Raw genomic sequence first — 16,962 nt, forward strand, 5'->3', positions numbered from 1 at the left:
TTAAAATGTTAATTCACCCTGATCAAGTAGGCTTTATTCCAGGGATGTAAAGTTGGTTTTACATACACAAATCAATGCATGTGATTCACCACATAAACATAATTAAAAACAAAAACCATAGGATCATCTCAATAGATGCAGACAAAACTTCTGATAAAATTTAACAACCCCTCATAACAAAAACCGTCACAAAGCTAGGCATCAAAGGAATTTACCCAAAATGAATAAGGGTCATCTATGACAAATTTATAGCCAACATTATAATGAATAGGCAGAAACTGGAAACATTCTCCTTAAAAACTGGAAGAAGAGAAGGATGTTCATTCTCACCGCTACTATTCAATATGGCACTTGCAATCTTAGCTAGAGCAATCAGGCAAGAGAAAGAAAGAAAAGGCATCTAAACAGGCAAAGGAGAAGTCAAATTATCTGTCTTTGCTGATGATATGATTCTATACCGAGAAAACCAGTGAATCTGCCAAAAGGTTCCTAGAAATAATCAATGATTTCAGTAAAGTTTCAGGATACAAAATCAAATACTAAATGAGTAGCATTTCTATACATCGATAGCATTCAAACCAAGAGTCAAATCAAAAACTCCATCCCATTTACAATAGCCACACATTAAAAAAATTATCTAGGAATACATCTAACTAAGGAGGTAAAAGATCTCTACACAAAGAACTACAAAACACTGCTGAAAAGAATCAGAGATTATGCAAATAAATGGAAACACATTCCATGGTCAATGGTCATACTCCCTAAAGCAATCTGCAGATTCAATGTGATTCCTATCAGACTACTAACGTGATTTTTCACAGAATAGGAAAAAACTATTAAAAAAAAGTCTGTGGAAACAAAAAGTGCCTGAATAGACAAAGCAATCCTAAGCAGAAGGCATTACACTAGCGGACTTCAAACTATAAGGCTACAGTAATTAAAACACCATGGTACTGGTACAAAAATGGACACATAGACCAATGGAACAGAATAGAGAATTCATAAATAAAGTAAGACACTTACAACCATCTGATCTTTAGCAAAGTTGATAAAAATAAACAATGGGGGCCAGGTGCGGTGGCTCACGCCTGTAATCCCAGCACTTTGGGAGGCTGAGGCAGGCAGATCACAAGGTCAGGAGATTGAGACCATCCTGGCTAACATGGTGAAACCCCGTCTCTACTAAAAATACAAAAAATGAACCAGGCGTGGTGGCAGGCACCTGTAGTCCCAGCTACTCAGGAGGCTAAGGCAGGAGAATGGCATGAACAAGGGAGGCGGAGGTTGCAGTGAGCCGAGATCATGCCACTGTACTCTAGCCTGGGTGACAGAATGAGACCCCATCTCAAAAAAATAAATAAATAAAATAAAATAAACCATGGGAAAGTGCTCCCTATTTAATAAATGGTGCTAGAGTAACTGAGTAGCCATATGCAGAAGAATAAAACTGGTCTCCTACATTTCATCATATGCAAAAATTAACTCAAGGTGGATTAAAAATTTAAATGGGAGACCTCAAACTGTAAAAATCCTAAAAGAAAGCATAGGAAATACCATTCTGGACACAGGGCTTCACAAAGATTTCATGGCAAAGTAACCAAAAGTAATTGCAACAAAAACAAAAATGGACAAATAGGAACTAATTAAACCAAAGAGTTTCTGAACATCAAAGAAACTATCAACAAAGTAAACAGACAGCCTATAGAATGGGAGAAAATGTTCACAAACTATGCAACTGACAGAGGCCTAATCTCCATAATCTATAAGGAATTTAAATGACTTAACAAGCAAAACACAAATAACCCCATTAAAAAGTGGGCAAAAGACATGAATAGAAACTTTTCAAAAGAACACAGACAAGTGGCCAAAAAACACGAAAAAATGCTTTGCATCATTAATCATCAGAGAGATGCAAATGAAATCTGCAATGAGATATCATCTCATGCCAGTAAGAATGGTTATTGTTAAAAAGTCAGTAAATAACAGATTCTGGTGAGGCTGTGGAGAAAACAGAATGCTTATGCACTGTTGGTGGAAATGTAAAGTAGTTCAGCCACTGTGGAAAGCAGTTTGGAGACTTCTGAAAAATCTTAAATCATTTGACCCAGCAAGCCCATTACTTGATATATATCCTAAAGAAAATAAATTGTTCTATAAAAAAGATACATGCACTCATGTGTTTATTGCATCACTATTCACAATAATGAAAACATGGATCAACCAAGTTGCCCATCAGTGATGAATTGGATAATGAAACTGTGGTGCATATACACCACGGAATACTATGCAGCCATTGAAAAGAATAAAATCATGTCCTTTTCAGCAACACGGATTCAGCTGGAGGCCATTATTCTAAGTGAATGAAGCAAGAACAGAAAACCAAATACCACATGTTCTCACTTATAAGTGGGAGCTAAACATTGGGTACACATGGACATAAAGATGAGAACAATGGACACTGGGAACCGCTAGATGGGGGGAGAAGGAGAAGGGAGAGAACTGAAAAGCTGCCTATTGAGTAGTATGTGTACCACCTGGGTGATGGGATTATTTGTACTACAAACCCCAGTGTCACATGGTAAACCTATGTAACAAACCTGCACATGTACCCCCGACTCTAAAATAAATGTTGAAATTATTTAAAAAAAGCAAAATAAAAAAGGAAAACCATAGACTAATATTTCTCATAATCAGAGTTGCAAAACCCCTTGACAAAATAGTTTCAAAAATAATCCATCAATAAATAGAATGGAATAATGCATCACAACCAAATAGAATTTATCTCAAGAATGTAGGGCTGATTTGTATTTGAAAAGCAATCAATGAAATTCACTGTAATAACAGATTAAAAAAGAAAAAGTAGCAATTAGAGAAGTAGAGAAAGAAAATGGAATAAATTATGACATAAGACGAGGAAACAGAGTTGCAAATGTAGAACCTTGGTAAGCACTAAAAGAGATTCAACCTTGCTGAATATGTACTATTTGGTAGAGATTTTAAAAAACAGTATATTCGGGCCGGGCGCGGTGGCTCAAGCCTGTAATCCCAGCACTTTGGGAGGCCGAGATGGGCGGATCACGAGGTCAGGAGATCGAGACCATCCTGGCTAACCCGGTGAAACCCCGTCTCTACTAAAAAAGTACAAAAAACCAGCCGGGCATGGTGGCAGGCGCCTGTAGTCCCAGCTACTCGGGAGGCTGAGGCAGGAGAATGGCGTGAACCCGGGAGGTGGAGCTTGTAGTGAGCTGAGATCTGGCCACTGCACTCCAGCCTGGGCGACAGAGCGAGACTCCGTCTCAAAAACAAAACAAAACAAAACAAAACAAAACAAAAAACCAGTATATTCATATGGTGTCTTATTTAATCATTTTCATATTCTGAGAAATAGTGCCTGACATTGTTTTGCATACAAGTGAACTGAGGCACAGAAAATAACTTGACCTTTTTTTTTTTCAAACCAAAAATATGTCTGGAATCCTATGAACTCATATGTGTCTTCTTTCATAACCCTCCTTATTTATTAGTAACTAGCGCTTTCTAAGCTTGGCTAAACTTCAGAATCGTGGGAAGCTTGTGAAAATATGTTTTCTCCAGATATCAACTCATCTTAAAAGATCAGCATTTCCAAATTGCGGAGGGGAAATCTGCATTTTAACAATACCCTAGGTGACTCTTCTGTTGCCTAAAATAACAGCAGACATGCTTTTGAAGACCACATTTGCACAATATTTTTAAAAGACAGAAGAATCACAGTATTGTCCACCAAAATTTTAACATGGTTAGTTATCTAGAACAGTGCACCACACATGGTGAATCTACAACAAATAACAATGATTATGTGTGCAAATGTGAAAGTGAAGTCAGACAAGGTAAGAATGGAATACTTCCAATTGGATTTAAATTTCTAGTTCGTAAGTGACCTATGATTGATGGATCAAGTTATTGAGATGGTTGCACACATTTACAGAGTTAACACTGGTGGCTTCTGGAGAGACGAAGAGCACCATGCGCTATACTTATATCTAAAGAAAGCCTATAAGGAGGAAGTAGAATACCAGAATGGAAATTAGAAAATAGTTATGTCCCAGAGGAACAGGAAGGAGGAAAGAATCCAGTTTTGAAACAAAGCCCACAAGGTGTAAATGCTGAAAGTCAGACCAGGAGGCACTTACCAGAAGAGCCTTGTTGGAGAGTATATAGGCTAGAGAAACAGCCTAAGGTCTGATGAAGAAGTTCTTGATAGTAAGGTACTGAGGATTGAACCTGGGGAGGCTCCCAAGGTGAGTGAGTGATACGAGCAAGGTGACACAGCAAAGGAACAAAATGGAAAGTGCAGTGTTATCAGACACAAGGAGGAGATGGTGAATGAATCAGGGTGTAAAGCCAGCTATCTCTACACCACGAGATGCATATGAAGGCTGGATGGGCTCATCATACAGATACATCTGTCAGGACAACGCAGAATCAGGTGATGGAAAGAAAACCTGGAATAAAGTAGAGAAGGGACCATGATAGATCATTACAGAGTGTTCATGGGATGACTTTCGTGTGCAAGAGACTCAGAACAGGATAACCTTCTCAATCTTGTCTTGAAACGTGCACATACTCCCATGATTAAACTAGGAGAAGGCTTCTCATACAAATAAGGGAGAAATAGGGCTGAGCCGAAAGGAGGCAGCAGCTGCAGCAAAGACCCACTGACCCATGGCCTGGGAAGGAGGCTTGTGTTTGAGTCTGAAGCACTATGGGAGAAGTGCTATAATAGTGCTGACAGTAATAAACTGCCACATCTCCAGCCTGGAGGCTACTGAAGGTGAGAGTGAAATCTGTCTCAGACCTGCCGCCAATGAATTGGTCAGGGACCCCGGGTGCCTGGGTAGATGCCCAGGAGATGAGCATCTTAGGTGCCTGTCGTGGTTTCTGCTAGTGCCAGGCGAAGTAGTTCTTATTGTCAAACGTGTTTAAAAGACTCTGACTGGACTTGCAGTTGATGATGACCATCTCTGTTGGAGACACAGCCAGCAAGGCTGGAGACTGGGTCAGCACGATATCCTCACAGGCACCTGCAATGAGGAATAGACAGTGACTACACGTTCTATCACAAAGATATTAAAATGTACATCTAAAATATATTTTTAATCATAAGTAATCAGACTGTTTTCAGATGAAATTTTTCACTCTACATGTCAGAATCACGTTTCCAATTTTCTAAAAGGACAGTCATTTAAACCTTCACCTGAGGTTCAGATACCAGGAAGATGAGAAATTTGGACTGTGACTCCATCTTGTTAAATTCACTCTTCTGATGCCCCCAGGCCCCATCTCCGAGCAACTCCATGAATAGAGCTCTGAGAAGCCAGCCTGGTGCCCGAGAAGCCTATGCAAAACATTAGAGAGGAAGGGAGCAAAAGCGTCTGTGCAGTGAGCTCTGAAGACAATGGAAAGAGGAGACCAAAATACTATTACCCTAGAAATATTATTATATGGCTACGACTGCCCAGGAATCAACTTAAGACTATAATTTTTAATAAAGTTTAGCAAAGTTTCCCAATGGAAAATATTTTTTACATACACTATATTCTTGCAAATAAGATGCAGTCAAGTTGAAAGCATAAATAACTTTTGAAATAGACTATATATGTCTGTGAGGATATAATTTCAAAACTTAACTGAAACATTAATATGGTGTCAGTGCATGGACTGCATGTGTGCCACTGGATATAGTGAGGGTACAATGCACAGATTTATACCTCTATCTCAGATTCTCTTCTTAATTTTAATTGTATATTTTAAATTCTTCTCAGACAACTCAAAGGCACAACTCAAAGGCAAATACATCCAAATTAGACCTCTGATACTTCCCTCATCACAAACACTACCTAAAAAATCAGTTATCCAATACATATGAATTCTCCTTGTCACTGCTATTTAGGCCAACTAATTTCTCAAATAACATCTTAGAGTCTTCCTAGATTCCTGTCACTAGCAGACCTAAGGTGCCACAGCTCCTCCTGGGGGGAAATTGGCGAAATAGCTTCAGCTTTCAAGTTGTGATAGAGCAGTTCCTCATTTATTCCCACCCCTTTCCACCAAAATATAAACTTACACAATTAGCAGTATCATGAACTCTTCTAGGCAGGGGGGATTTTGAACAAATTAAACAGAGCCCCAGCTGCATAGAGCAAACATTGCAATGGGAGGGACGGATAATAAACAAATAGATAACATTTCTCTGTGGCTCCTCCCCTGCTCCACGAGTTCCTCCCTTGCAGCAATGCAATTACTCAGGGCAGGTGGGACAGTGGACATCTGGGCTCACTTAGTGTACCCTCATCTCTCAGAATGGACAATCAGAGGAAGAGGGAGCAAGTTGGAGTAGCTGAACACTTGTGTTTTCTGAAAAAAGAGTCAATTGCAGTCTCATTAATTGCCTGATATCCAAATTACCTCACGATTAAGGATAGTGATTTTTTAAGGCATAATTTTCCTGTAGCATGAAACAGCCCAGCACACAGGTCAGTGACAAGAATCAATGTTTTGACACAATATATAAAAATGAAGTAGACTCAGTTTTAGCAGAGGGTTTTTTAACGTTTCTTATTTATTTGCAGTGCAGATCACTTTATTTCTGCTTTAACCTTCCTTTTTTAAAATTTATTTTTTTATGTATTTTTTTTCCTGGGCTAGATAAGAGAAAAGTAGCTTTCCCCTGTTATGTTCCTTGGGTTTGCTATAACTTCTCATTAAAGTTACTGCTATGTTTTTTTTTTCTGTAATCTGTAACTCAGAGTTCTACGACAAGTAGAAGTATGGACGTTTGTGTTTTCTCCTCCAACATATCTACTATTTTAAAACTTTCAATTGCTGTTTGGTAGACTGTTTGGCTTTGGAAATGCTGATTTCAACCCAGGGAAGAAATGCAGGACAGTGATGAGCCTCTCAGAGCAACCATCTCCTTGGCTGCAATGACCTGTCAATGGATGGTCATTATCTAAGCTTGACTACACGGAGAGAATGTCAGATTCCTGATGGAATGCGAGGAATGAACACAGAGCATAAAAGGAAGTACATAATTATGGGATCTATGGGCATCCAGACTAAAGTTTCCCTTAATATGTAACTGGTACAAAGGTAGACAGAGTGCAGAGGAAGGATACTGTCTAAGTCATATTAGATCTTAGTGATGCAAATTAGATCTTACTGATACCAATGAGATATTGAATTAAGTCTTTCTCTCAGTCTGACCCTTAGAATTTTCTTTTGTAAGATTTTAAAATGCTTCAAGAAATACTTACATATGTAAAAGCTGACCCCTGAGCCATCACTGACACAGATGGTACCAGGACCACTGTGCACAGACAGGCTTTCGACTCTGAGTAGCAGACACAAGTTTGCTGTATTTGCAGCCTCCACTTGAGGGCTTGGGGGTTCCCTGGCCTGACTACATTGATAGCATAACTGGCTTTGACTCTATCTCCAATTTCCCTTCCTCCTTATGCCCTATGCAAATCACAGTAATTCTCCAGGTGATATCCTGGGGATATTCTTGGTCTTCATCCTGCCTTAGAGAAAACTCATCCTCAGCAGCCTCACCTGATCCAGAGTTTTAGGTTTATCCTGACCCAGACTCTAATTCCAGGGTTATGGTCTTGAGTTGGAGGAAGCAATGGTGATTTTTAGAAGATAATCGCTGTGGCATCAGTAGTCAGAGGCTTCATGCTGATGAGCTGTGGGAAATAAGATCAAATGGCAGCAAAAGCATGGAATATGGAAGTTTCCAAAATAAGAATAAGGTATAGCCCATTTGGTTTACTGGAAATTAAAGAGACCTATGGCCTTGGACAATGATGTATGTGTGAGTTACCCACCCTTCAATGATGTATGTGTGGTGTTATCTTTGTGTATCTTCACTGAATGGCTTGGTCATATAATGGTAATAAGAATGGCAGCAAAATGCCCAGTCATTGCCCAATGGACTCATGAACAAAGTGATCACAGTGGCAGGGATGGAGCTTATGCATGGCCTCGGTGAAATGGACTTTCATTCCCTACGGCTGATCTGGCTGTGGCCACAGCTGAGTGTCCAATTTGTCAGATGCAGAGATCTACACTAATTCTCTAATATGGCACCACTCCCTTGGGTGACAAGCAGCTACCTGGTGGCAGGTTGATTACATTAGACCACTTCCATAATGTAAGAAACAGCATTTCATTCCTACTAGAATAGATAGCTACTCTGGATATGGATTTACCTTCCCTGAACACAGTGCTTTTGCCTGAACTGTGATCCATAAACTTACGGAAAGCCAATAGTCCTAAGCAATTTTATATTCTCTGGACACAGTGTTTAGCTGCTACAATCAAATATGAATTAATTAACTTACCATGGGTAAGTACCTTCTCTTGCTTAGCTAACAAATGTGCCACTCAAAAACTTGGTTTGGCAGCAGCCTCATTTTCATTTTTTAGTTTTGTGAATAAATTCTGCTATGAACAGCTATTGTGTTTTAAATTTTCTAATTTTTGAAAGTCATGAATAGGTATTGGATTTTGACAAATGATTTTTCTGCACCTAATGATATGATCATATGAAATTTCTTCCCTCTCAATCTGTATATCTTTTATTTCCATTATTTGTCTTATTATGTTGGCTAGAACTTGTAGTACTATGTGGAAAAGGAAGTGAGAGGGAATATCCTTTCCGTATCTTAGCAGGAAAGCTTCTAATTTCTCACCATTAAATATGGTGTTATATGTAGATTTTTGTAGATGGACTTTATGACGTGCATCTACAAAAGGAAGTTCTCATCTATTCTCAGTTTATTGAGAGTTTTTTCTTTATAATTAATGAGTATGGGATTTCTTTAAGTTCTTTTCGGGCATCTATCAATATGATTATGTATTTCTTCTTAATCTGTTGATATGAAGGATTACATTAATTGGTTTATTAATGTTGAACCAGCCTTGCAGATGTGGAATAAATCCCAATTGGTTGTAGTATATAATTCTTTTTAGATATTGTTGGGTTCGATTTACTAATATTTTGTTGAGGAATATTGCATCTATTTTCATGAGCAATAATGGTCTGTAGATTTTTCTGGTAATTTCTTCATTTTGGTTTGGCATTCTGGTTATGCTGGTCTCACAGGAACATGAAGTAGTCTCTCCACTTTTCTCTTCTGCAATATATTGTAGAGAATTGGTATAATTTCTTCCTTAAATATTAGATAGAATTCACCCATAAACCCATCTAGGCCTGGTGTTTTCCATTTTGAAAGCTTGTTAATTATTGATTCTATTTCTTTAATAGATATAGGTCTTTTCTGATTTTACAATTTCTTCAGTGTGAGCTTTGGTAGATTGTATTTTTCAAAAAGTTAGTTTATTTTATCTAGTTTATCAAGTATGTTATCTATAGTAATCCTGTACCATGTTTTAGTGTCCCTAAAATCTGTAGTGATGTCCTCTTTTTAATTTAATTCCTTGATACTTTTCCTTGCTCTGAAGTCTGGTCTGTCTGAAGCTATTGTGGTTTTCTTTTGATAAGTGTTAGCATGGTATATTTTTCTCCATCCCTTTACTTTTAATCTATATGTCTTTGTATTTACAATGGATTTCTTGTAGACTACATATAATTGGGAGTGTTTTTTAATGTATGCTGACAATCTCTTTTAATTGGTGTATCAATCCATTGATGTCTAAAGTGATTATTAGTACATTTGGATTAATGTCTACTGTTTATTATTATTTTGTATTTGGTGCCCTGGTTCTTTTTCCTCATTTGTCTCCACACTTTTTTTCTGCCTTTTGTGATTTCAATTGAGCATTTTGTATGATTCCATTTTCTTTCTTTCCTTAGCATATCAGTGAAGGTGATCTTTTTTTTTTTTTTTTTTTTTTTTTTTTACTTTTTAAGTAGTTGTACTAGGGTTTGCAATAAATGTACAATTAATCCAAGTCAACTTTTATTTTACTTTTTTATGCTAAATTTTTTGTTAGAATGAAAGCTGATAAGAAAACAACGTATAGAGAGAAAACTTTTAATATATATTCTTATGTGTAGATTATACAAGTGATGTTTGAATACATTCTTGTTATTACGAGACTACAATAAAGAATTTAGATTAAAAAGTAAAAGCCACTCTTTATATACCACTAGTGGTCTTTCTACTCTTCCGGTGATTTAATAAAATAATTTTTTATTGTTTTTCCAAAATATTTTATTATTAAATTTTAATTTTTCATATTTATGGGATAAATGTGATATTTTGATATATGCATACAATGTGTAATGATCAAATCAAGATATTTAGGATATCCATCATTTCAAACATTCATAATTTCTATGTGTTGAGAATATTCAAAATCTTCTCTTTTAAATGTACAATGTTATTGATAACTATTGTCACCCTATGATGCTATAAAAAATTTAAGCCTTTTCTCTAACTGCATGTCTGCACCCATCAACCAGCCACTGTTTATTCCCCGCTTCCCAGTTTCTGGTAACTATCCTACTCTCTGGCTTCGTGAGATCCACTACTTTAGCTCTTACGTATGAGTGAGAAGAGGAAATATTTGTCTTTCTGCGACTGGTTTATTTCTAAGTCCACTTTTAATTAACATTAAACTGTTTCACGGGTAGTGCAAATATGTTATGATAGCTATTTATAGTCCCCATCTCCTATTCCCTTCATCATGACTGTCAATTATTTCACTTCTTGATATCTCACTCCCCTGTCCTTGTTTGCCTGGTTTCTGAGGAGGAGTAGTGTGAAATTTTTATCTTTGCTTGTCTACAGGTACTGTGACCTTTTTCTTTGGTTTCTTTCAAGATATTACCTTTGTATCTTTTTTTCTGAATTTTGCATCTGATATGCCTAGGTATAATTTTTTGTTGTTGCTTTTTGCTGCAGGGCAACATTTATCTTTGCTTGGTGTTTTCTGAGCTTCCTGGACCTGTGATTTGGTGTCTGACATTAACTTGGGCGCTTTCTCAGTTGTTGCTTCAAATATTGTTTCTTCCGAATACTTTTACTTGGTTAATTTTCTTCTGAATATTTTTCACATTAAATTTACAAAACTTAATGTTAAATTAATAAAATCAAACGTTCTTCAATGAGTGAGTTGTTTACAATTGCAGGCTGTATTTAGAAAAGTTTTTAGAAACATTCTTGTACATGTCTTCTTGTGGACTTCTGCAACCACTTCTCTTAGGCATATTCCTAGGAATGAAAGTGTTGAGTCGTAGGGTTGGCATAGGTTTGTCTTTACTAAACCTATGAATAATGATGCTGGGTGACTTTTCATATGTGTATTCTTTATTGGCTATTTGGATAACTTGTTTCTTGAGATATGCTTGTTTAAATCTTACAATAAATGTGTAATTAATCCAAATCAACTTTTTTTCACCCTTTTAAGCTAAACTTTTTATTAGAATGAAACTCAATAATAAAGTCTATATACATAGGCTTGAGATGTGCTTCTTCAAATCATGCATTTGAAACCATGCATTTAAACAAGCACGTCTCAAGATTATGTGTATAGCCTTTCTTAAGTTCTTTATATATAGTGTATATAGTCATTTTTTGAGTTCTTTGTACATTCTGATAACACTTTTGTTATAAATATGCATTAAAATATCTTCTCCCCTTTTTCAATGTGTCTACTTACTTTATTAATGTTATCAGCACATCACTTTCAAGAAATGATCCTTTGGGGATTTTAACTGGATTGAATGAATTCTACATGTCAATTTTTAGGGAATTTAAATTATAACAATATTGAGTATTCTGCTCGGTGAACATGCAAAAAAAATTTACTGAAATCTTCTTTAATTGACAGTAGATATTTTATACGTTGACATCATATCCAAAGACTTGGTTAAGTTGTTGTTTTTATTGGTTTATTTGTAGATGGCCTAGGAATTTAGGTACACAATATACTATTAGCAATAAAGACGTATTTCTATCTTTCCAGAATTGTAACTTTTACTTCTTTGTGCTGCTTTGTTGTATTTTCTAAGACCTTCAGTAAAATTTTGAATAGAAATGGTGCTAATGGATATCTATGTGTTTTTTTCTAATCTGGTTGATAAAATATTCAATAATGTATGACAGTGTGATGTTTGCAGTAGGATATTTTATGTACTTCATTAGACTAAGGAATTTCTCCTTTGTTTTTGACTTACTGAGAATTTTTACCATGAATAGCTGTTGACTGTTTTTAAATGATTTTAGCATCTATTGGGATATTCGTATAGTTTTTCTTTGGTATTCTGTCACCATGATGAATTATATAGATTCATCTTTTTACATTAAAGTAATTTTGCATTCCTGGAATATATTCTACTTGGCCATAATGAATTGGTGTACATACATATAGATTACATATAGATATAATATTGATTATATAATATATATTGACACAGTCTCCAGCCACCCTGTCTTTGTCTCCAGGGGAAAGAGCCACTATGACCTGCAGGGCCAATTAGAGTGTTAGCAGCTGCTTGGCCTGGTACCAGCAGAAACCATGCATAGTCTTGTGGATGGATTTAATTTTCTCTCTCTCTCTTTTGTTTTTCTTTTGAGACGGAGTCTTGCTCTGTCGCCCAGGCTGGAGTGCAGTGGCGCGATCTCGGCTCACTGCAAGCTCCCCCTTCCGGGTTCACACCATTCTCCTGCCTCAGCCTTCTGAGTAGCTGGGACTACAGGTGCCCGCCACCAAGTCCGGCTAATTTTTTCTATTTTTTAGTAGAGACGGGGTTTCACCGTGTTAGCTAGGACGGTTTCGATCGCCTGATCTTGTGATGTGCCCACCTCAGCTTCCCAAAGTGCTGGGATTACAGGCGTGAGCCACCGCGCCCGGCCTTCTCTCTTCTTAAAAATAATTATTATGTCTATGTTCATGAGAAATATTGGTGTTTAATTTCATATTTGTAATGTTCCTATCACTTTTTGGTGTTGAGATTACCCTGAGCTCATATAATAATTTTGGAAGTATTTTCCCTTTTTTATTATCTTGAAAGTTCATTTAATTTTTATATGGTGTATTATTTAAACACTTAGTATAATTAACCAGTCCACCATATATGAGACAGGAGTTTATTCCAGATTCATTATTACTGTGTCAAAAAAGTTGCCATAAAAGTTTAATATCCTCCTTTTATCTTTTTACTTTCATAGTCTCTGTAATGATTTCCTCCTTTTCATTTCTGATAATGTATTCTGTGTCTTTTTCTCTCTCCCCTTATTTTGTCCTGTCCCCCTTCTTGGATAGCCATAGGCTTCAATTCCTTTTTGGTGCTGTGATATGTTGGTTATTCTGAGTATGAGACTATTCACAGTTTTTATATGTAACAATTTGGAAAGGGTTATGACATCAGCCTCCCTTTCACCAAACTGTGACCTGTTCAAGCATTATCTACCAATCAATGCACAGTTTCTCTGCTTGTTACTGAAACAATTCAGATAAGCAGTACAGGATTTCAGTTTACATTTGGAATGTACCCTCCACAACTCAGAGGGAGTAAAGAAGATAAAATGATTAATAGATATAAAGTGGGTTTGAATAAGAAAATCTATTTAAGAAGGAAAGCATAATCATTTCAGTTTAAACTAGCCTAGTAATTCTTCCAGGAGCGAGCCTAGTGTAATATCTCTCTCTCCATCATCATAAAAGTGTGGCACCTAACCAAATTTAAGAAATCCACCAGCTTTCTATGTTCACAACTGTGACTACTTTCTGTTATGATAGTCTTTTCCTCTACACTGCAATCTTACCTGGCATGTTACTCAAAGCAACACTTAGGAAAAAAAAAATCCAGATAGAGCTAACAAGACTTCTCTAAGTAAGGGATATGTAAACTGGCTTGATTGTGGTAATCGTTTCACAATGTATGTGTGTATTGAAGTTGTACACCTTAAATATGTATATTTACTTCTCTAGAGGTGTCTGGACCATCATTTCTCTGTCTCTAGAGGGAGCTATGGGTATGAAGAAGAGCAGAGCTTGTAAATCTTCCAGGTGCTTTTACTCTCACTGTCTTCCACAACAACAACCACCACCACCACAATCACACAGCACAGCACAGGCCTCTACTGTTTCTAGTGCTTTTATGTCATAAGTATTCTGCCTTTGACACAATTGGCACAATTGTGGTTGTCTTTGTACCCATAGTGCTGGGCCTAATTGGGTGTTGCTCTTTGCTAATTCTTACAGAGAATGAGAAATGAGGTGGCTTCAGAGAGCTCAGGAAAAAAAAAAAAAAAAAAAAAAAAGCCAGGTAGTAAAGGAAAGAATAATTTGAAATATAAATTTCTGGGCAACTCCTTATTTTGTCTGTTTCAACCAAGCACCGAAGGAGATGTCTGAATGTTTTGGTGTCGGAAAGAGAGACGGGACCTCTCAATATGGTTGTACTAAACACCACCTAGTTGAGTCTAGGTAAATGGTATGGTGAGAAGACACAGGGATTAAATTTTTTGACCACAGGGGAGGAGTTTTACCCTCAGGCTGAGCCAATGGTCTTTCCTAGCCTGACCACCTGGGCGGGGGCTGCTCAGTTCAGAGAAGAGGAGGCAGGTGGTCTCCGCAGCTGGAAGCCCAGCACTTGCCCCAGCTGCTTTGCATTTCCCTCCCAGCTGCCCTGCTGTCGTATTAATGCCAGGATCGGAGCTCGAGGAAGAGCTGCTAGGTTAGTACCCAGAAGGAACCATGGAAGCCCCAGCTCAGCTTCTCTGCCTTCTGCTACTCTGGCTCCCAGGTGAGGGGAACATGGGATGGTTCTGCATGTTGGTGAAACTCTTTCAATGTCATGGGGTCCTAGGACCTGGCACCTCTGCTCAATAAGCACAAGAATTAAAGCTCAATGTAGATCAATGGTCCTGGATATACTGGGAAGACACTGGGTTTGATCTAGATTGCATGAGTGACTTTTCCATTTTATTCCAATCTCAGGTACCACCGGACAAGTTATATTGACACAGTCTCCAGCCACCCTGTCTTTGTCTCCAGGGGAAAGAGCCACTCTCTCCTGCAGGGCCAGTCAGAGTGTTAGCAACTACTTAGCCTGGTACCAGCAGAAACCTGGGCAGGCTCCCAGGCTCCTCATCCACAGTGCGTCCAGCAGGGCCACTGGCATCCCAGACAGGTTCAGTGGCAGCGGGTCTGGGACAGAGTTCACCCTCACCATCAGCAGCCTGGAGCCTGAAGATGTTGGAGTTTATCACTGCTATCAGTATAACAGCGGGTACCCCACAGTGATTCAACATGAGACAAAAACCTCCAGGAGACCATCAGTGTGTTTTTCTTACACCAGCTGTTTCCTTTACAGGCAGCTGCCATAGTGGCTGCTCAGCTTCAGCATTTCTGCCTCTATTTGGAAATTTCAGGGTTCTAAAGAGTAACTCCTTGCTGAGATTTGGGCTCTGATTTCCAGAGTTTTTCTCAGACTGTTACACAGGCAGTTTCAGGAACCATTTCACTTCCAATGGTATTGGATCAGACTTATATGAGTGAATGTTTTTAAAGATATACCTGGTCACGCCCAGTGCAATAAGACAACAACAACAACAACAGCAAAGAACAGGCATTAAAATGAAAGAGTTAAAACCATCACAATTGGCAAATTAAAGAATTGTGTGCAGAGAAAATTCAAAAGAATATACAGAGAAAGTATTAGGGTTAATAAGGGAAATAGCAAGTCATTGGATTCAGGTTCAATACAGAAATATCAATTTGGTTTCTATCTAACTGTAACACATGATGAAAAATGATGAAGTATCATTTGTGATTGCATAAAAACATTAAATATTTAGGAAAGAATAAAAAAGTGTAAAATTTCTACACTGAAATATCTAGAATAACATTCAATGAAATAGAAGAAAACCTAAGGAAATAGAGGAGTATATTATGTCCAAGGATTGAAAGTTTTAGTTTTATATGGATGTTAAGTCTTCACAAATTGATACGTTAATTCATCATAATTGAAATCAAAATTCTAAGATAATTTTGTAATGGAAAAGTATAAGCCGATTTTAAATTTTTTATGGGAATGTGAAGAGCATAGAACAAGCACAGCAATCCTGAAGAAGCACTGGAATAAAGTTTACAGTGCTCCATGCCAGGAATGTGCAGCTGGTGTAAGTTCAGCCACATTGTCCTGTGGAACAGAAGAGAATGTTCAGCGGTAAACCCACCCATATACTGTTTACTTTTTAATTCCAAAGATGATGCTGCAGAAACCGTATGTACCTCTTTACAGAAAAGATCTAGGTCAATTATATACATGAATGTTCAGCTAGGATATAATAGGTCCTCAGCATCACAAATCACCAGAGAGTGACGATCACAGCAAGCAAACTACTGCCAAATCATAAGATGACTACATACTAATAAGACAAACCGTGCTAAACACGGCATAAGGAGTGGAGCATCTGGAACACTCAGACTTTGAGTCTGGGAATGTGGGGAAAAGACAGAGAGATCAGACTGTTACTGTGTCTATATAGAAAGAAGTAGACATAAGAGACTCCATTTTGTTCTGTATTCGAGATGCTGTTAATCTGTGACCCTACCCCCAACCCTGTCCTTGCAAGAGACATGTACTGTGGTGACTCGAGGTTAATGGATTTGGGGCTGTGCAGGGTGTGCTTTGTTAAACAAATACCTGAAGGCAGCATGCTGGTTAAAAGTCATCACCATTTTCTTAATCTCAAGTACCCAGGGACACAAACACTGCAGAAAGCCGCCGGGACCTCTGCCTAGGAAAGCTAGGTATTGTCCAAGGTTTCTCCCCATGTAATAGTCTGAAATATGGCCTCGTGGGAAGGGAAAGACCTGATCGTCCCCCAGCCTGACACCCGTGAAGGGTCTGTGCTAAGGAGGATTAGTAAAAGAGGAAAGAAGGCCTCTTGGCAGATGAGATAAAGGCATCTGTCTCCTGCCCGTCCCTGGGCAATGGAA

The 16,962-nt window shown here is 37.8% G+C and overlaps 2 gene segments (V, D, J or C); one reads left to right on the plus strand and one right to left on the minus strand.

The window, feature by feature from the left end:
- Positions 1-16,962, minus strand: part of LOC103877257 — an 856,781-nt gene that overhangs the window by 123,565 nt on the left and 716,254 nt on the right.
- On the plus strand, positions 14,588-15,359 carry LOC110741140. The segment is given in 2 exon segments: positions 14,600-14,761; positions 14,956-15,359. Coding segments are annotated over 2 exon segments (438 nt in total).

Source organism: Papio anubis, chromosome 14 (assembly GCF_008728515.1).
Source record: "Papio anubis isolate 15944 chromosome 14, Panubis1.0, whole genome shotgun sequence".
Taxonomy (NCBI): Eukaryota; Metazoa; Chordata; class Mammalia; order Primates; family Cercopithecidae; genus Papio; species Papio anubis.